At 35.7% G+C, this 19,694-nt stretch overlaps 1 protein-coding gene across 1 annotated transcript in view; it reads left to right on the top strand.

Annotated features, from left to right (window-relative positions):
• Nucleotides 1-19,694, top strand: part of LOC106459857 (SPARC-like) — a 33,005-nt gene that overhangs the window by 7,734 nt on the left and 5,577 nt on the right. Inside the window, exon 5 of the mRNA XM_022386410.1 lies at nucleotides 6,131-6,198. Coding sequence (XP_022242118.1) covers nucleotides 6,131-6,198 — 68 coding nt within the window. The remainder of the gene's footprint in view (nucleotides 1-6,130; nucleotides 6,199-19,694) is intronic.

The raw sequence follows: 19,694 nt of genomic DNA, 5'->3' as shown, positions 1-19,694 counted from the left end.
AATAGCCTAAGAGTTGGCGGTGAGTGGTGATGACTAGCTGCCTTCCCTCTAGTCTTACACTGCTAAATTAGGGACGGCTAGTGCAGATAGCCCTCGTGTAGCTTTGCGCGAAATTCAAAAACAAACAAACATAATGTAAAGGATTGTTTCTAATATAAATGCATAATGAATTAACATGTTTGGAAAACACACATAAAAACTGACGTAAGTCACAATAGTATAATTCTTGCAAAACGATGATGCCTTTATATTTCTAAAACAACACTTATGTCGGATAGCTTTGTTTTATTTCTTCGCTATTAAACCCAAAGTTACACCATGAACTATCTGTGCCGAGCTTATTGCAAGTATCGAAATCCGATTTTTAGCGTTATAAACCCCCCAAACTTACAGCTGAGCCACTGGGGAGCGCTTTTCATGAAATCATTGGATTCCGTTTGCTTTCATTTCAATAATACCATCAAACTCTACAATGGCATCTGGAAAGTATACTAAGTATCATTTCTCCAGGACATCAAAATAATAACTTATTCCATTAAAGTCATTTCCACAAATTTATTTCAACGTTCAATGAGAACTGATCATTTATAATGTCTGATTAAAATATATATGTCATGGGTTAATATTATAAACGGTAAGTTTACGGATTTCCAACTTTAAAATCCGCGGTTTGATTCCCTGTGGTGAACACAGTGCAGCTTTGCACTAAAAAACAGCAGCAAGAATATTATGAATAGTTATTAGCCGGAACTTTTAACGGAATTCTCTTGAAAATGTGTTCCAAAATTAGGTTTAACAGTAGAAGACTGGATTTTTTCAAGGCATAGCTAGTTTACTGGATAAAATATATGTATAGATACGATATCAGAAACTATTATGGTGGCTGAAATGAGATTCAGGATCATTGTTCGTTTTTCAGCCACTGAATAACGACAAATGAACTAATTCCTTTTTCAGTTTATAAATAAAAGAACATGAAAAGAAACGAAGTTTTTTAATAAGGAAACATGAAAGCAATGAACCAGTTAGTTTTTCAGCTACTGAATAACGACAAACGAACTGATTCCTTTTTCAGTTTATAAATAATGGTTCATGAAAAAGGAACAAAGTTTTTTTGATAAGGAAACATGAAAGCAATGAACCAGTTAGTTTTTCAGCTACTAAATGACGACAAACGAACTGATTCCTTTTTCAGTTTATAAATAGAAGAACATGAAAAGGGACGAAGTTTTTTAATAAGGAAACATGAAAGCAATGAACCAGTTAGTTTTTCAGCTACTGAATAACGACAAACGAACTGATTCCTTTTTCAGTTTATAAATAATGGTTCATGAAAAAGGAACGAAGTTTTTTTGATAAGGAAACATGAAAGCAATGAACCAGTTAGTTTTTCAGCTACTAAATGACGACAAACGAGCTGATTCTTTTTTCAGTTTATAAATAAGAGAACGTGAAAAAGGAACGAAGCTTTTTTTTTTAATAAGGAAACATGAAAGCAATGAAACCAGTTAGTTTTTCGGCTACTAATTAAAGGGGAACGAACTGATTCTGTTTTCGTTTTTCAGTTTTTGAAGGCTCGGCATGGCCAGGTGATTAGGGCGCTCGACTCGCAATCTGAGGGTCGCGCGTTCGAATCCCCGTTCCATCCAAACATGCTCGCCCTTTTAGCCGTGGGGGCGTTATAATGTGACGGTCAATCCCACTATTCGTTGGTAAAAGAGTAGCCCAAGAGTTGGCGGTGGGTGGTGATGACTAGCTGCCTTCCCTCTAGTCTTACACTGCTAAATTAGGGACGGCTAGCGCAGATAGCCCTCGTGTAGCTTTGCGCGAAATTCAAAAACAAACAGTTTTTGAATGATGGAACATAAATATAGAACTGGGTGGATAAAAGCAAGTAGCCTATTTAAACTTGTTTAGAGTCAGTCCTAGTGTCATCGTATCTATAGGTACATTTTATCCAGTACATTAGCTATGCCTTGAAAAAATCCAGTCTTCTACTGTTAAACCTAATTTTGGAACACATTTTTAAGAGTAGTTAATACTAGTCTACAGGTGACTAGAAGGTGTTTCTTGTCCGTTTGTTTGTTTATAGTTATGCACAAGGCTATACAATAGACTATCTGTGTTGTACCCACCACGGGTATCGAAACCCGTTTTCTAGCATTATAAGTCCGCAGACTTACCACTGTGCCACTAGGGGGCAAGTGTTTCTTACCCAATGGAAATCACTGTTACTACACTACGGTAACTTGTCAACCTGAAACCTGTGAAGAGTATTGTAACTATACGTGTAGTCCTAACTACATAAAATTCTTAATTATATTTGTCATAAAACAATAATAATAATTATATTTTATTTTCAACACCACATTATTTATACAGTCCCTTAGGGTGTTTCAAGCAGAAGTTGTTATTTTTAGTAGGTTTGAATTTATCTAGTCGGCTTTTTAAGCACAAAGCTGCACAATATATTCTCTGTCCACCGCGGGTATCAAAACCCGAGTTTTAGCGTTATAAGCCCTCATAAATTTCAAGAAGAAGAAGAGTGTATAATGATAGTATTTTAACCACATTATGTTCAACATATCCATTGCTGACGACGCGTTTCGCTAAATACAGAGCTCATCAAGCCGACTGTGTCACAATAAATACATTAGTGGTCGGAACACTAGTTTTATAATAAGCATATCTTACAATAAAAGTTACTATAGTTTTGAACGCTTCTGTTAAGCTGACAAAGCATGATTATAATTAATTACATTTGTCATAAGATATTAGTATTAGGCTATTTTAACACCACATTCGTTATTCAGTTCCTTCGAGTTATACAAGAATGGACTGAATAAAGAATGTGGTGTTAAAGAAATACTAACAGGCCTAATACTAATGTCTTATGGCATTTATAATTAATGATAGCCATGTTTATCCAGCCTAGAAAAAGCGTTCAAACCATAAAAATTATATTCTCGCCTCAAATAGTTTAATACAATTTGTGAACTAAACAAACATCTTTAATTATCTATTGATAAAATTCGCGAAAACAAATTTCTCTTTAGTTGTAGTAAAAAGAAAAGAAGCTAAAGAATAAGCTTCGAATTTTTAAAATAGTTCATGTCAAATATTTATAGCATTTAGCTGTTTATAATCAAATATATTTACAGATCTATGTTAAGTAGATGAAAACAAAACGAAGATAGTCAGCCTGATACACTACTGTTGGCAAACTGGATCGAAAGAACTAGAAACCTAAATAAAGGCCATTAAACGATGAGGTTTCGATTCAAACAATCTACTAAATTGTGTGAAATCAACACATCAACACCACGTTTTATTAGTTTGTTTGTTTCGAACATTAGCGCAAAGCTACACAAGGGATATCTGCGCTAAATGTCCCTAATTTTTAACTGCTAGACTAAATGGAAGGAAACTAGTCAACAATAATCATCGCCAACTCTAATCGAATAATAGGATTTGACAGTCACATTTATAACGCACCCACGCCCTCAAAATGTGGAGCGCTAATTTGCAGCAAATGGACACAAGCCATGGACCTCGAATTCAAAGTCCGACCTGTATTCAAACATGTTTTATACCTGTATGAACTCTAGTCGTTTGAGAAGTTTAAGTAGAGCTCAAAATTAACACTTCAGTGCACTCTAATGTCTTTCTATAACTCTCCAAAACTCATGTCTGAACCAACGACATACATCTTTTTTTCATTATTTGTATGGTTATACTGTAGTTCCTTGTATTATTCTACTTTCTATTTGAAGTTTTTTTATTAGAATGCGCAAATGTAGAAATAATTATTCCACTTCAGTTAAACTGAGCTCTGATAGTTTTGATCATTCTAAAATCTGAGATCGATCCTCAGCCATACAGATTCTTCCAAACAGATGTTAACAAACAACGATTCCCTCAGTTTGGCACACACACACTATAAATAACAGTATGTTTTGTTTGTATTAATATTAACCTACTATTACTATAAAAACTAAAAACGCTTTCCAACGAATAGGTGTTTCCACCTTAGAGTTAGATTGACAAAAATGAGTTTTTGTTTCTTTCTGTAATTGCGAGTATGAAGAATGTGTTCAGAGCAATCTTTCTGTAACTTCTGTACAACGCCATCTTTTGACCAACACTTTAACTACCTCTAACTAGATGCATACTCAAAATTTCCCAAGTACTCATTTCACTTTAACAACCTCAAATATCAAGGTAGTTTCATTTTTTCGCAGTCAGTGATGTTGGCATGTGAGTCTACATATTAATATTTTATCAATCTATATTTCATGCGATTCTAAAGTTGGGTACTTTAAACACCTGTTTTAGCCGATGATTTTAAAACTGACTGTTTGTCTTTATGGAACACCTAGTTTAATGTAATAGAATCAGTGTCAACCACTCCAAAAAATTTCTTATCACCTTGAATTTTACTTTATTTGCATATATATATTTCATTCTGAGTTTTACACAAAATATCCGTCATTTTGTGAACAGCTTTCCTTCTACATGACTTTTCCATGTGGTCCTGGAATAGTTATATCTTATGAAATAATTTTTCAGAAACTGCTAAATTAAGAGCAAAATAGTTAGATAGCTTTTAACGTTACTTATTGCCCCCTCTCCAGTGACGTAGTGGTATATCTGCGGAATTATACTACTAGAAACCGGATTTCGATACCCGTGGTGGGAAAAACACAGATAACCCTTTGTGTAGCTTTGTGTTTAATAACAAACAACAAGTGCATATGTAAAATACATTCAAAGAACAGTATTTTGAAAGATAGAGTATCGGGCTAAAAACCTTCCCGTCATCCTTTTATGCGTTTGATGTTTTAATCTAATTAGGTCCCTTCGAAAATAAAATATACAAAACGTTATTAAAAAGTGAAATAATATATGAGTTAAATAAAGTTATTTTTTCATACTAATTTCCAGGTAATGACTGTTTTAATTTTCATGTCTTAAGCCTAATTCAGCGCGATAATGACTGTTTTAATTTTCATGTCTTAAGCCTAATTAAGCACTTTTTTTGTACGTAATAGATACCTACTTCAATACTCCTTTAAGCATTTAAGCCTACTTTCACTTACAATGTTATTGTAATATGTCGTGTAAAGTTTCATATTTGTACATTTCGAGCAAACTAAAAAATAATAGTCTCCATTTTTCTCCATTTTTAGATATATATATTGATAATCATACTAAGTAGTATAGATTCGTCAAGTAAAATCTCAGTTTTATAATTTCAGGAAAGATTATTTAAACTTAACTAATGCTTTACAAAGTTATTTATATAGAATATTAATTAATCTTGAATGAATTCTGTGCAATACCAGAGCGTGGCTCTATGGGCAGGCCCACGAGAGGGTATTGAGGCCGGAAATAATTCCCCGGGTCCCACCACCTACTAAAAGGCCCACGATGACACCCGGCAACCGTATATATAGGTTGTTAATATATCTTGGGTGAACAGATTTGTGGCAGATTTAATTATTAAAATATTTCAATTTCTAGACGTTTTTATTGGTCAAAAAACAACAACCGCTGATAGGTAAAAGATTAAATTAACTTTAGCAATTTTTCAGTAGTTTAGTTAAATATTAAGAGATGGCGCTATGAAATCTGCTCTTAAAAAACGACCAATCACAATTGAGTCTCATTATTTGGCAAACTGTCAACATGTCTGAGTAGTATCAAATATAATTAGTTCTGGCATAGTTGAATACAAAAACAACTAAAAAATCCTAAAAATGTATTTCTGTCAACATTGCTGTGACTTTATGCCAAAAGAAGATAACAACAAGTTATGAGTGAAAAAAATTATTTAGCCTACGTTTTCGTGCGCGTCATCCGACGAATTTCGAATATTTAATTAAAAGCAAAAGTGGACTTAATCAGTTAATCCTTTTTGTGATTTTTAAAGAAGCTAGCAGAAGAAGAATATTATTTGTACAAAAAAAAAGGAAAAAGAAACGAGGTTTTATAATTTTCTCTTAGAAGTCAATGTTTTTGGAATTGAAAGTGTTTCACAACACAAATACTTGTCTTTAATGACGTATTTGAACTAACGTGAACTCGACATTCTTTAAAATGAAGAATCATTTCCGTGTTACACTTACAGGAGGATCGCCTTGGGGATTCCGTATTCAAGGAGGACGGCAGGCGTGTCAACTAATACGAATTTCAAGTGTAAGTTTTGTTATGTCCTTTACTGATCTTGGTATATCAAAAGAACTAACACTATTTCAGAAAAAATGCAAGAAACTTAATCCTCATTCGTACATTGTATTTGAGTTATAAAAAAAAACATAATGTGGTGTAAGTGTTATAAAAAACAACAACAGTAATGTGGTGTAAATGTATTTATGAGAAAGCTTCTAAAGCTATATGCCGCCACTTTTAATTTTTGAACTATCGACCAGAGGGAAGACAGCCAGTCAGCAGGAGTTGGCTGTCTCTCTTATAACACATCCACAGCTTAAAGTGTGGGGGAGGGATATTCAAATCCGGCTCGCCGGCTCTGAAATCTAGAGCTCTACCACACGGTGGGTCTGAGGTTCCATAATTTACACCCCGTTAGGTCTGAGATTCCATAATTTACACCCCGTTACCACCTAAACAAAAATCGCGCTCTTCACTTTGGTACCATGGGTGCGTTGTATGAGTGACGGTTAAATCCCACTATTCGATAGAGTAGCCCACGATTTGGCGGTGGATGGTATTGACTAGTTGTCTTCCCTGTAGTGTATCACTTCGAAATTAGGGAAATTATATTATCTCCCAGTTTAATATAATATCTCTCAGATATTATATTATCTCCCAGTTTGTGGATTATATAGATATCTGGAGCAGCTAGATGATAATGATATACTAACTAAAACTTCTAACAATTGTATTATCTCTCAGTTTGTGGATTATATGGATATCTGGAGCAGCTCTAATATCCCTGATATAGCAGCATCTAACTTCCAGGTTTTCCAAATTAAAGATTGGTGCAATAAATGGTGAATACCTATCAACCCCGCAAGGACACAAACTGTTTTTCAAAGCTCAAAAGAAAAAACATACCTCAGAACAAGTCCCAAGCTCTACCTAAATGGTATGTTCTTAGAGGTGGCAACTTCAGCAAAATATCTTGGCATAACATTTGACAGCAAAGTATACTGGACATGTCATATAAACAACCTGTACGAAATCACGTGGGAAAACAAAAAAGAGCTATTTTTTTACAGAGTTTATCAGGCAATGAGTGCTTCTACAAATAACACAGGCCTGCGATGGTTTTATTCTCTTGATATTTGTACATGTTCTACAGTGATTCCTGTACACTGAATCCGAAAATGATATCTATTTTTCTCCATCACGTACATATTTTTCACAAAAAGTCATAACGTAATACATAAAAGAAAGTTTGTTTGTTTTAATTTCGCGCAAAGCTACACGAGGGCTATATGCGCTAGCCGTCCCTAATTTAGCAGTATAAGACTAGAGGGAAGGCAGCTAGTCATCACCACCAACCGCCAACTCTTGGGCTACTTTTTTACCAACGAATAGTGGGATTGAAGGTCACATTATAACGCCCCCACAGCTGAAAGGGCGAGCATGTTTAGTGGGACGGGGATTCGAACCTGCGACCCACAGAGTGCAAGTCGAGCGCCCTAGCCATATGGCCATGCCAGGCCCATAAAAGAAAGACCACAACACCTAGTTTTGAGACTAAAAGACGTCGATTTCAAAAAATAAATCATGATGAATGAGGATGCATATTCGTTTGACATCATTGTTCTTCCCTTTTCATCAGGAGGGTGAAAGAGGTCAAGCATCCTGACCCATATGGCCAAAATACCGATCAAGTACTGAAATCGAAAGAACTGACCTGCGCGCAATATTTATTAAGTTCTGTTTCATTGGTTAATTGTCGGCCTATATAAAAAGAAAAAGGTAGATACTATGTTAGGATTACAACTTATTGAAAGTGATCTGAATAATCTTCTGCGTTTAATATAAATACTAACAAAATTGTTTAATTCCAAAACATAAAAAATCATAGCTTTTACTCCTCGGGTTTTTCAACATCGTATAAAATGTATTGCCTTGTATATGGCTAAGCCTAAGGTAAAAACTCGCGATACTCTGGCTAAGCCTAAGGTAAAAACTCGCGATACTTTGGCTAAGCCTAAGGTGAAAATTCGCGATACTTTGGCTAAGCCTAAGGTAAAAACTCGCGATACTTTGGCTAAGCCTAAGGTGAAAATTCGCGATACTTTGGCTAAGCCTAAGGTAAAAACTCGCGATACTTTTAGTTTTACGATACCTGAGTAACTTATGATGTATAAAAATTAGACAATACAAATCGCCTTCGATCACCACGTTTAGTATTAAATTAACAAGTTAATTACTTCAATGGAGATATTCTTGAAATAAAAACTGTCCCGAAGAAGTTATATATATATATTTTACAGTGCTTTACTTTGGGAATAACGGACTAATCAGAAAATAATGTTATACTTGACAATATATTATTTTGGGAATAACGGACTAATCAGAAAGAAATTTGATATTTTACAATGTATTGTTTTGAGTATAAGGGTCTAGTCAGAAAGAAATTTGATATTTTACAATGTATTGTTTTGGGTATAAGGGTCTAGTCAGAAAGAAATTTGATATTTTACAATGTATTGCTTTGAGAATAAGGAACCGCTCAGAAAGAAATGTTATATTTTACGATGTGTTTTAATGAGATTTCATTGACATATTAATTATTCGACTTCTCTGTTGTGAGTCTCATCACGATCTCAGTCTATTTGTTAAGTTTGTACACATTAATATTTACTGTTAGTTTTTATTTTATGATATAGACAGTAATGTATTAAACATTGCACCACAGGGGTGCACAGAGTGAGAAAACAGGGGCCCGGGCTTCAATAACTGTATGGATAGGGACTTGGTCATTTCGGTAAGTGTAATACAGTTTATTTCAATGCATATGATGTACGAGCGTATGTTGATATGTTAGATATATATATATATGTATATGTTAACACACACACATACACACCCAGTAAGAGTTACATTTAAGTTCCTGTGCATGTACCTACATTCAAAGAAGTAACAACTATCATAACCATACAAAAAGTCCCCTGGTGGGACAGCGGTAAGTCTACGAACTTAAGACGCTAAAATCCGGGGTTCGATTCCCTGCTGTGGACACAGCGGATAACCCAATGTGGCTTTGCTCTAAAATAAGCAAACAAATCATATATAAAACAAATAAGACTTTCGAAATGTCACAAAAATAACAATCGGCGATAATTTACAGACTACTTTATCCTAATATCAAAAACGATGTTTCACTATCGATGTCAAGAGACAAATAAACTATATTAGACTAAACAATATAGTTGGGCTTCCATATTGAATTGTCTCTCTTATTTCTTCAACATCTAATGCTTATTTACATTTTCTCAGTCAAAACTATAAATTTTTTCCTCTCTTATCGTACTTTTCAACTACAATCCTTAAATTCCCTTTCAAAACATCAGTTGTTTCGTTACTAGAACGTGAAAGACTAAACTGTTAACATGAACTTTAAATAAGGGGTGGGTGGGTGGGGTGCCTAGACTTTTTGCCTACTCTGTACACAATACTATTAAAGTACTCTGAACCTATAGATTCATTGGGTGGGGGAGCTCAGTAGGACTGGATGACCTTCGGCTGGGAAAGTATGGGAATCCCCGATTCATTGGGTGGGGGAGCTCAGTAGGACTGGGTGACCTTCGGCTGGGAAAGTTTGGGAACCCCCGACTTATATCACACAAAGCTACCTCTCCCTTAATAAATGAGTCTGGTGTATCAAAAGAACGCTGTAACACAAGTTGTGTTGTTTGTATGTTTTTAAGCACAAAGCTACACAATGGACTATTTTTTGCGCTGTGCCTACCACGGGCATCGAAACTCAGTTCTTAACATTATAAGTCTTCAGACTCCCCGCTGTGTCACTGGGATTAACACAACTTATATCTGGTAGAAACGTTGGTAAATCCTGTGAATAATCACCGTCTCCGAAATAAAAGACATCTGGTCTGTACAGTAATTATAGAGCTTTAAGCGTAAACTGGCCGTTTTTCTTTTGTTTCTTTAATTAAAGTTTTATAGAGGTTTTTTTTTCCCCGATTTTATTGCGCTTGCGAATCACTACTTGTTTTTTTTTGCGTTTTTATTAAACTAGTGCAGTTCACACAAGAGAAAAAATTAACATTTTCCTAGTTTCTAAGCTTTGATTTTATTTTTAAGTCGTTAAATAAATATATTTCTTTAAGAAATTCATTTATTTACGTTTGAAACGTATTCACAAAAATCTTGTATTTTTGAACTCGATGTTTCTAGAAGTTTTTTTTTATTATTATTTACTCTGGTTTGTTATGAATTTCGCGCAAAGCTACACGAGGGTTATCTGCGCTAGCTGTCCCTAATTTAGCAGTGTAAGACTAGAGGGAAGGCGGCTAGTCATCACCACCCACCGCCAACTCTTGGGCTACTCTTTTGCCAACGAATAGTGGGATTGACCGTCACATTATAACGCCCCCACGGCTGAAAGGGCGAGCATGTTTGGTGTGATCGGGATTCGAACCCGCGAGTCGCAGATTACGAGTCGAGCGCCCTAACCACCTGGCCATGCCGGGCCCTTATTTACTCTGACATTTTGTGTTTATTTGATCGGCTTGTCCACAGCACCTTATTAAACCACAAAGTTCTGGAATATGACCACTCCTATGCTGGTATTTTCTGAATGTGCTTGAACTCTCTGAGTCGAAAGATACTTTATTACGTCACCCAAGTTTGACGGTTTTATAGTTAGTGAGTGAAAACATATAACAGGCTCTGAAGTTTTGAAAGATTCCACATTTTATTTTGTTTATAATTTGCAGTTCAAATAACTTTGTATTCTTTTTTGAAGTTTTATTTTTAAAAACCCAATGTAAGACATTCAAAAATGACATTTGTGTTACATTAAAAGCCTGATGTTTGCCAAGGGCACGTATTTGGAATTATGGTTTACAAATTTTCCTGGGATAGGTTACACTACGTAGCTGTCTTCTTCAATATATTTTTCCACTTGATTCGATGTGTAGCTTCGTGTTCCCGGTAACGAACTATATTTAGAAATCATAATTCGTGCCGTGCAAACCATCTTTAGCCCAAATTAAGTCTAGAGCAGACGACACGTGTTGACTTGAAGGATAGGGTGGAAATAAGACTTGCTACGAGTGTATAATCAGAGAGAAACACTTAAACGTTGTGTCTAATAGACACTTATGAAGTACAGTTAGCTTTGTTGTTTGGGAAGTCATTTTTATGACAGAAGATACCAGGAAATCTTATTCGATTGTGTCCCATATCCGAAGGTGTAATAAATTTGGTAGGTAGGCGTGCTTTTTAAATTTTAAACCTCTCTACAAATGAAGTCAACTTAAGGAAGTATAAGGACCATATATATATATGTGTGTGTGTGTGTGTGTGTTTAGAGATTTAATGTCTCTCGGTGGGACAGCGGCAAGTCTTCAGATTTACAACGCTAGAATCAGGCGTTCGGTGGCCACAGCAGATAGCCCGATGCGGCTTTGCTATAAGAAAACCATATAGAGATTTAAAGTACTAACACTATAAATTGAGTTATTTGTAAAACAAATCTACTATTTTGTTTTAGTTGTTCCATTTCTCACTTGGTTTTTATATTTATTTTTCAAGTTTTTATCTGTGAACTTGTTTTTCACACCACTATGTGGATGTGTAAAAAATCGGGGGGCGAGGGGGGGGGGGGCAGTGTGCCAAGTAAGCCTAACTTGTTAGGTCTTCATAATGATAGTGTACACGGATTGTTTTTGTTTTCTTACATTATAATTGCAATTACAGTAACAGTCAGATTTTAAGTCTGGCTATTTGACCGAACAAGAGTAGCTGGATACTGTTGACTAGTTGTCCTCGCCCTAGTCTATAAGCTCAAAATTAGGGACGGCTATGGCCATGTGCAAACATATCTCTTGTGTAGCTTTGCATGAAATTCTGAAACAAACGAATAAAATCCTCAGTTGTTTATAAAACCTTCTGAAACAGTGAATATTTTTAGGATTAGATTTCTCATAAAAAATATTATACGACGTTTTAATATGTGTAACTTTCAGATTCCATTGTCATACTGGTAACGTGCACTTTACAACTCACTTCAAGACAACTGTATTTAATTATTCTTCACTGACAAATTTTATTAAACCCATATTTTCTCTAACCTCAGTTATCTTTTTTGTTGTTGTTGTTGTCTTTAGATTCTCATATTGTTTAAATGTTTAATAACAAACATTTATTTACAAATAACTTTCGAGTGTTGGGAATGTATAATATTTTATCAGACACGTTGTGCTACTATATTAAGAGTAAAAAAACCCACAAAAACCTGCATTTTTCTGGCAAGAAGGAAGATAAACCCTTTATTATTAGTTACAGCCAACTAGTTTCGGTAACAAAGTTACCGACATCAGGGCTAGTACCTATAGTGTCTTAATTTTAGGAATGTATCTTCACTCTAAAGGTACGATTATCTGTTCTTAAATGTTGAAAAGTACTTTTTGTACTAATAAGTATGTCTATGGCGAGGTTAAGGTACTTGTTATTACAATAACGGATTTCATCTTTTCCATGGTGTGGAGGGATGTTTGGGAGTGGGTTTCCAGTTAGTCTATATGTTTATAATGTTCTTCCGGTCGTTACAAACTAGAATTTCCGTTGATTCTTCGGCTATTCCTTCTGCTCATAATATAAACCTACAACTTCCTGTATCTCTGGAGACAGCTTATGCAACATCTGGCACAAGATCCGTAGTGCAGTTGTGTTTTAAGAATCAGATGTTTGTGCAAAAAAGATGTGTATCAAATCCCTTTTGCAAGAGTCACGCATAAGTGTTATTTTCCGAAAATCGTCTTAAAAGTAACTTTGTAATTAAAAGTAAGTGGAGAATTTCCATAGCACTTCAATATTTAGATAATTTCGGGTGAGTTTTTGGCTTTAATCAGTTTCTGTAAAAATTCATCATTCGCGTTAACATGTGTTTTACAATCCACTTGTCGTTATGTTTTGTATTTCCTTTTGAAAGTAGAACAAGCTTTGTTTAGAATGAATCAAAATTCGTATCTTTTAAAACTAGACGAAAAAATAACTATCTCAAGCTACACGAATTACAAGAACCAACCATTCAAAAGAGATGGACAGTACTTCTAAACTCTCGAACACATTCTACACTAACTAACCATTTCAAACAGATAGGCACATTCCTCACAAACTAACCAATTTTTTTTTAAATGATAAGCATCTCTATACTATCAAATACAGTCTATACGGACTAATGATGTCAAGCACATGAGTAGAATTTTGATACCTTCGAACACGTTGTAAACAAACCGGAAGTAATGCAAAACTCAACATATTTACTCAGTTGTTATAAAATGTAATTATTTGTTTATGTTTGACACGAAAATATTGGGAATAATGAAATCTATTCTGGAATATGTATATATGTTATTTTGGTAAAGCTAATTCATACTTTGTTCATAGCACCAATCACATAATTTTATGTATATACTAGCATATGCCTGTGGAACCAATTCAACAGTAATTTTCCTACAAATAGTGACGAATAAATATAAAATGTGCAGTCAAACCAATCTCTTTGATCAGAGCGTATATGCAATATGATTGTCTAGTGGGCCGTTTACAACCGACTTTTGTCATTCCATGTATTCGTTATACAAGGAAAATTGCATTGCGTTTGTTTTTAAGCATAAGAGACTAACTGGGATGCAATTGTTGGCAAATATGTTTTGACTTCGATGCATCCAGCAGAATAGAGCGCTCAGGTTCGCTAAGTAGCCGCGAAAACTTTTTCCGCTGGATGCCACAATTCCTTGTCATTTTACTGAGCGCAAGAAAAAACCGCTTTCAAATTGAGTACTTTTTGGCAGTTGTCATTTCTATAAAGAAGTTTCAAAGGAGAGATTGATGTTGATAACAATCTGAAATTTTAGAAATTGCAAAAAAATGAATAATTTTCTTGTAGTGTACTCTTTAAAATATGCATTTTGATATATAATATTTTTCTGCGATTTCAGGAGATACAGAGCGTGACAGACAGACATTTGGCTATTATATATATATATTATCATATAAATATCTTCAAACTCATATCGTGAAAGTTATTCACAACATTCTTTATGATCTCATTATAAATTATTGTAATATTTATTTCAAAACATTCTTATTATTATTATCACTCAGGTTACATAATCAACTTTTAGGTAAATACAATAATGATTCGTCTCGTTGGTTCCCGATAGCATTGTTTTGATTGTTTGTTTGAAGTTAAGCACAAAACTAAACAATACTTAAGTTGAAGATTCAATTTTATATGTGTTAGTTTGTTGCTAAGCCCAAAGCTACACGATGGGCTATCTGTTATGTGCCCACCGCGGATATCGAAACCCGGGTTTTGAGCATGGTAAGCCTTCGAGCCACGGGGGGGGAGGGGCTTGTGTATTTAGTCCTGGTAATAAATAACTAAGTTATTTACCAGTTAAACACTTCAACTCTTGCTGCTAAAATCACTTAATATTCGTTTTATTCCACCTTTTACGAACTAAGTTGCATCACAAGTCTGAAGCGTACACATGTAGTTTGCTCGTTTGTTTTCCACTGATGCGGCTAATAGTGGAATTGGTGAATTATATCCTATTACTCAAGAAAATGTGTTTGGTTGGTTGGTTGAAGTTAAGTACAAAGCTACACAATGGGTATCGAAACCTGGTTTTTAGCATTATAAGCTTTTCAGACTTACCGCTGTGCCACTTTGTGTTGGGGGGGGGGGCAGTCAAGAAAGGAAAAAAAAAATGTTTAGTAAGCTGTATCATTAAGTCTTTCCCAACACATTATTCAGCAAAACCTCTATATGATAATAGGAATACTTGAACTGGAACTCTGCGCATGACGGTAAGAAGAGGGTATTTATGTAAATTGTGTGATGTCATAGTTTATGTGCCTAAATAACATATAGGCACATAATATATATATACACACACACGCACACACATGTATATATATATACATTTTTTTTCAAATCTGCCTAAATATTAAATGTGAAATTTTAATTTCATTACGTTATAAAAGTCTTTTTTATGTGTTCTTGGAAAAGAAAAAAAACGCTCAAATGCTCGATTTTTTTCCATCTAGGTCTAACAAAACACGGATGGTTAAGAAAACAGAATATGAGAAATAAAAGTATTTACTCTGAACTTCTTATTGCAGATTTTTGCAGAATATATCTACGAAAAAATTAATTTATGCGTTATCTTTCTAACTTAAGACTAAAATTCCAACTGAACTTACACATAACTTTACGTTTCGAACAGGTTGTTGTCTCATTATTTTTGTTAGTTAATTGTGTCCTCGTTAAGCTATCTAAAATACAAGCTATATGATCGATAGTATATCTTGCCACAGGTCGTACTAAATCCATCGGCCCAGCATGGCCAGGTGATTAGCGAGATTGATTCGCAATCTGAGGGTCGCGGGTTCGAATCCCCGTCCCATACTCGTCCTTTCAGTAGTGGGGACGTTATAATGTGATGGTCAAAGACTAGTTGGCAGTAATGACTAGCTGTCTTCCCTCTATCTAGTCTTTCACTGATAAATTAGGGACGGCTAACGCAGATAGCCCTCGTGTAGCTTTGTGCAAAATACAAAATAAACAAACTCAACTGATTTCAGTATCCACATTATGACTTGTTTGTTTGTTGCTACACGAAGGCTATCTTCACTAGTCGTTCTTAATTTTGAATGTAAAGGCAGCTTAACCAAAACCGCCAATTCTTGGGTTATTCTTTACCAATGAATATTGTGATTGATCATCACATTAGAACATATCCACGGCTAAAAGGGCAAGCCTTTTCGGCGACGGGATTCGATTCCACGACTCGTGGATTGCAAGTCGAGCGTTTTAACCACCAGACTAAATGAAACAGAAATACATTTCCGAACATTTCGACATGTTGTGCTTTACATACTATATTGCATTTAGAAAAGTTACTCGTAAGTTTAACTTTTTATATTTCGGAGTATTAGACAGGTCCCCATTGTTATTAAGTACATTTTTGAACATTTCATATTAAGCTTAAAAATTGGTTTTAATTTTTGTCTTGTTTTTTTCATACCCCTGTTGATAGGGGTGACAGAAGCACCGTTTTCCCTTATTGTATGGGTGTGTAGAAATGGAGTAATGAGGGAAAACTGATATAATAAAATTATTTCTTTTGGAAAAGCTGAGTGGCAGGTAAGCCTAATTTGCTTATATTTTATATTTTAAACAAAAAACCAAAAGTGGGGGATAAACATGTTCTACCTGATATAGAACTTTGGAGTGTCCAATTTTACGTGAAATCGTGGGTCCGCGCTTCTGGAATTTTTTCAAAATACATTCTGATACTTCCTTCAGAATATGGGCCAAGTGGTTCGCGACCCGCAGCCGCAAAAACGCGATCCGCGCTTGGGAACCGTTGGTGCGTTATAAACCCGAATAGTGAGATATGATTGTCACTCGTTAATATATCGCGTCCACGGCCCCAAAGTTTGAAGAACAGTTGTTGTTGTTGTTTTTTGTGGCAATAGGACGCGAACAGAGAAAAGTTCGATTCACAGTCTGAAGAACCTTTTTTTTTTGTGGCAATAGGACGCGAACATAGAACCCTCCAATTCACAGTCCAGCATTGCTAACCACTAGGCATCGTCCGGTCCGCCATTAAAAGGATGGGTGTAAGGCCGAATAAAAAGTTGTTCAGGTGTGGCCTAATGGTTAGAGTGCTTGACACACAATCTGCTGGTTACGGGTTCGAATCGCCATCGCTGAACATGCTCGCCCTTTCAGCCATGGAGACATTATAATGTGACGTTAGTAAAAGAGAAGCCCAAGAGTTGGCGGCGAGTGATGTTGACTAGCTGCCTTCCTTCTACTCTTTCACTAATAAATTAAAGACAATTAACTGGAGAAAAGATGGGCGCCACCAGTTAAATCTGCCCGAGAATCACCGATGGTACATCAGCATCTAAGGTGCCCCAACGGTCATAGACGACCTCGGGACTCAAACAAAAAACAAAAGTTGTGGTACAATGGGAAACACGCTGAAATGCTCCATTCCAGTTTATTGCATCTGTGTGGACTCAATGACAGTTACATTGGTAAGTGTCTAGTATTTGAATACGGCGGTTGTTGAAAAAGTTCGTAAAGTGTTTAATCTCTTCAAGAGGCTTGAACCTTTGACTTCAGGAGCTTCAAGAACTCACCATCGTGATTTCGTGTTTTACTTTCAGTATAATAAATACTAGTGTAAAAAGTCGCTAAATTGTTTTCTTTGGCGGGAAAACATGATTTTAACTACTTTGGGCGACCTTGTGTATCTTTAAGTGTATATGTATGTAAAAATAATTTATAATCCACGCCCACTTACGGAAGTAGTAACAGATCTTGTTACATCCTTAACACACACAAGGTCAATGTAAGAGATCAAAAACAAAAACAGGCGTAGTTTGTTTGTTTGTTTTGAATTTCGCGCAAAGCTACACGAGGGCTATCTGCGCTAGCCGTCCCTAATTTAGCAGTGTAAGGCTAGAGGGAAGGCAGCTAGTCATCACCACCCACCGCCAACTCTTGGGATACTCTTTTACCAACGAATAGTGGGATTGACCGTCACATTATAACGCCCCCATGGCTGAAAGGGCGAGCATGTTTGGTGGGACGGGGATGCGAACTCGCGACCCGCAGATTGTGAATCGAGCGTCCTAACCACCTGGCCATGCCGGGCCCTCAGGCGTAGTTAAACAGATGCCAAAACCCTGAAATATTTGACAGAGCTCCACCTTTCTTACAGTAATCATACTTCCTATTAAATCATTGGATTGAAATTTATTCGCGTTTCGTCTAGCACTCGTTTCAAAACGATATTGATTAGCACAAAATTATTACTTGTTCGTTGCGTGACTTAATTACCAGCTAGAACGCGAAGTCAAATTATCGTTACACGCAAAATTAGGTAGATGGCGCGACGTGTAAATGATACGACTATTTCAGCTGTCATGGGTATTCAACACGCGTACAAGAACAAGGAATACCAAATTCCTAAAGAATTCCGTTAATAAATGCGTGGAACCTAATCTCTCTCGTTTTTAAGTTATGAGGCTTCGCTCATTTAAGTTTCTGTAACATAAATAAAATATTTCTTCTGTGAAAACACTAATTATTAGGCAATTAATAATTAGGCAATTTTGTGCCCTGCTCATGCTAGTTTAAAAAATGAAAACATATTTAGTAAATTAGTTTGTTTTATCAGTATTTTAGTGACCGTTTTTTTATACTTCGTGACGATTGAAAGTACAGCACAGGTGGTTCTAGTATACTATGTGTACCTGCGCAGGGTCCCCGAAAATGTTCTGTTTCAAGAGTAAATATAACTAAAATTAAGAGTAACAAATATTTTTATTTCTTGCTTTTTAAGCATCTCATTTGTGTTTTAGCCTACAGACTGTATAATTCTTTTCGTAATTCATGGCATGCGTACGTTTTAGTGACGTCACAAAACGTGCAAACTGCAATGCTAAGCGTCGCTTATGTGAAGTCATTTTAGTATCTACTGACAGAGTGACAGACAACACACTACTGTATAGTGGTTCGAGTGGTTTAAACAAGTTGCCCTTCCAGGCAGACTTCGGCTCCCTTTCGGGAAAACAACTAAAAGTGAAATATGTCTTCAAATGAAGTACCTCAATTTTTTAGTGTTTGGTTCTTCTAGAAATAACTATTATTAAATAGTATGATATCCTATAATATGTTTATTTGACACAGATGGCACTAGTATAGAACTAAAGGTAAAGAGCTTAAATTTTTAATGATTAGTTCTTGTAATTCTATTTATGATTTGGGCTTGCCATGGCCTAGTGGATGGGGCGCTCAACTCGCAATCTGGGGTTGCGATTCGAATCCCATCACCACATATGCTGGCCCTTTCAGCTGTGGGGCGTTATAATGCTACGGTCAATTCGAACTTTTCGTTTCTAAAAGAGTCGCCCAAGAGTTTGTAGTCGGTGGTGTTGACTAGCTGCCTTCCCTCTAGTATTTCACTGCTAAATTAAGGACGGCTAGCGCAGATAGCCCTCGTGTAGCTTTGCGCGAAATTCAAACAAACCAATCCATTTCGCTTGCATAACATGCCGGCTATTGCCATATGTCAGCTACGCAATCAACGGGGCACTCTCCTGCCCCCTATACAAAAATATGCACAACATTTTTTCGTCAATATCAGGAACTATAGTTGATTGTTCTTATTAACCACTGTTTATGAATCAGGAATTACAGTTGATTGTTCTTATTAACCACTGTTTATGAATCAGGAACTACAGTTGATTGTTCTTATTAACCATTGTTTATGAATCAGGAACTACAGTTGATTGTTCTTATTGACCATTGTTTATGAACTTTAGTTGATTGTTCTTATTAACCAATGTTTATGAATCAGGAATACAGTTGATTGTTCTTATTGACCACTGTTTATGAATCAGGAACTACAGTTGATTGTTCTTATTAACCATTGTTTATG

This window comes from Limulus polyphemus, unplaced genomic scaffold, assembly GCF_000517525.1.
Source record: "Limulus polyphemus unplaced genomic scaffold, Limulus_polyphemus-2.1.2 Scaffold669, whole genome shotgun sequence".
NCBI classification, from domain to species: domain Eukaryota; kingdom Metazoa; phylum Arthropoda; class Merostomata; order Xiphosura; family Limulidae; genus Limulus; species Limulus polyphemus.
The sequence above is the reverse complement of the archived record's forward strand: the minus strand, read 5'-3'. Positions and strand labels throughout refer to the sequence as shown.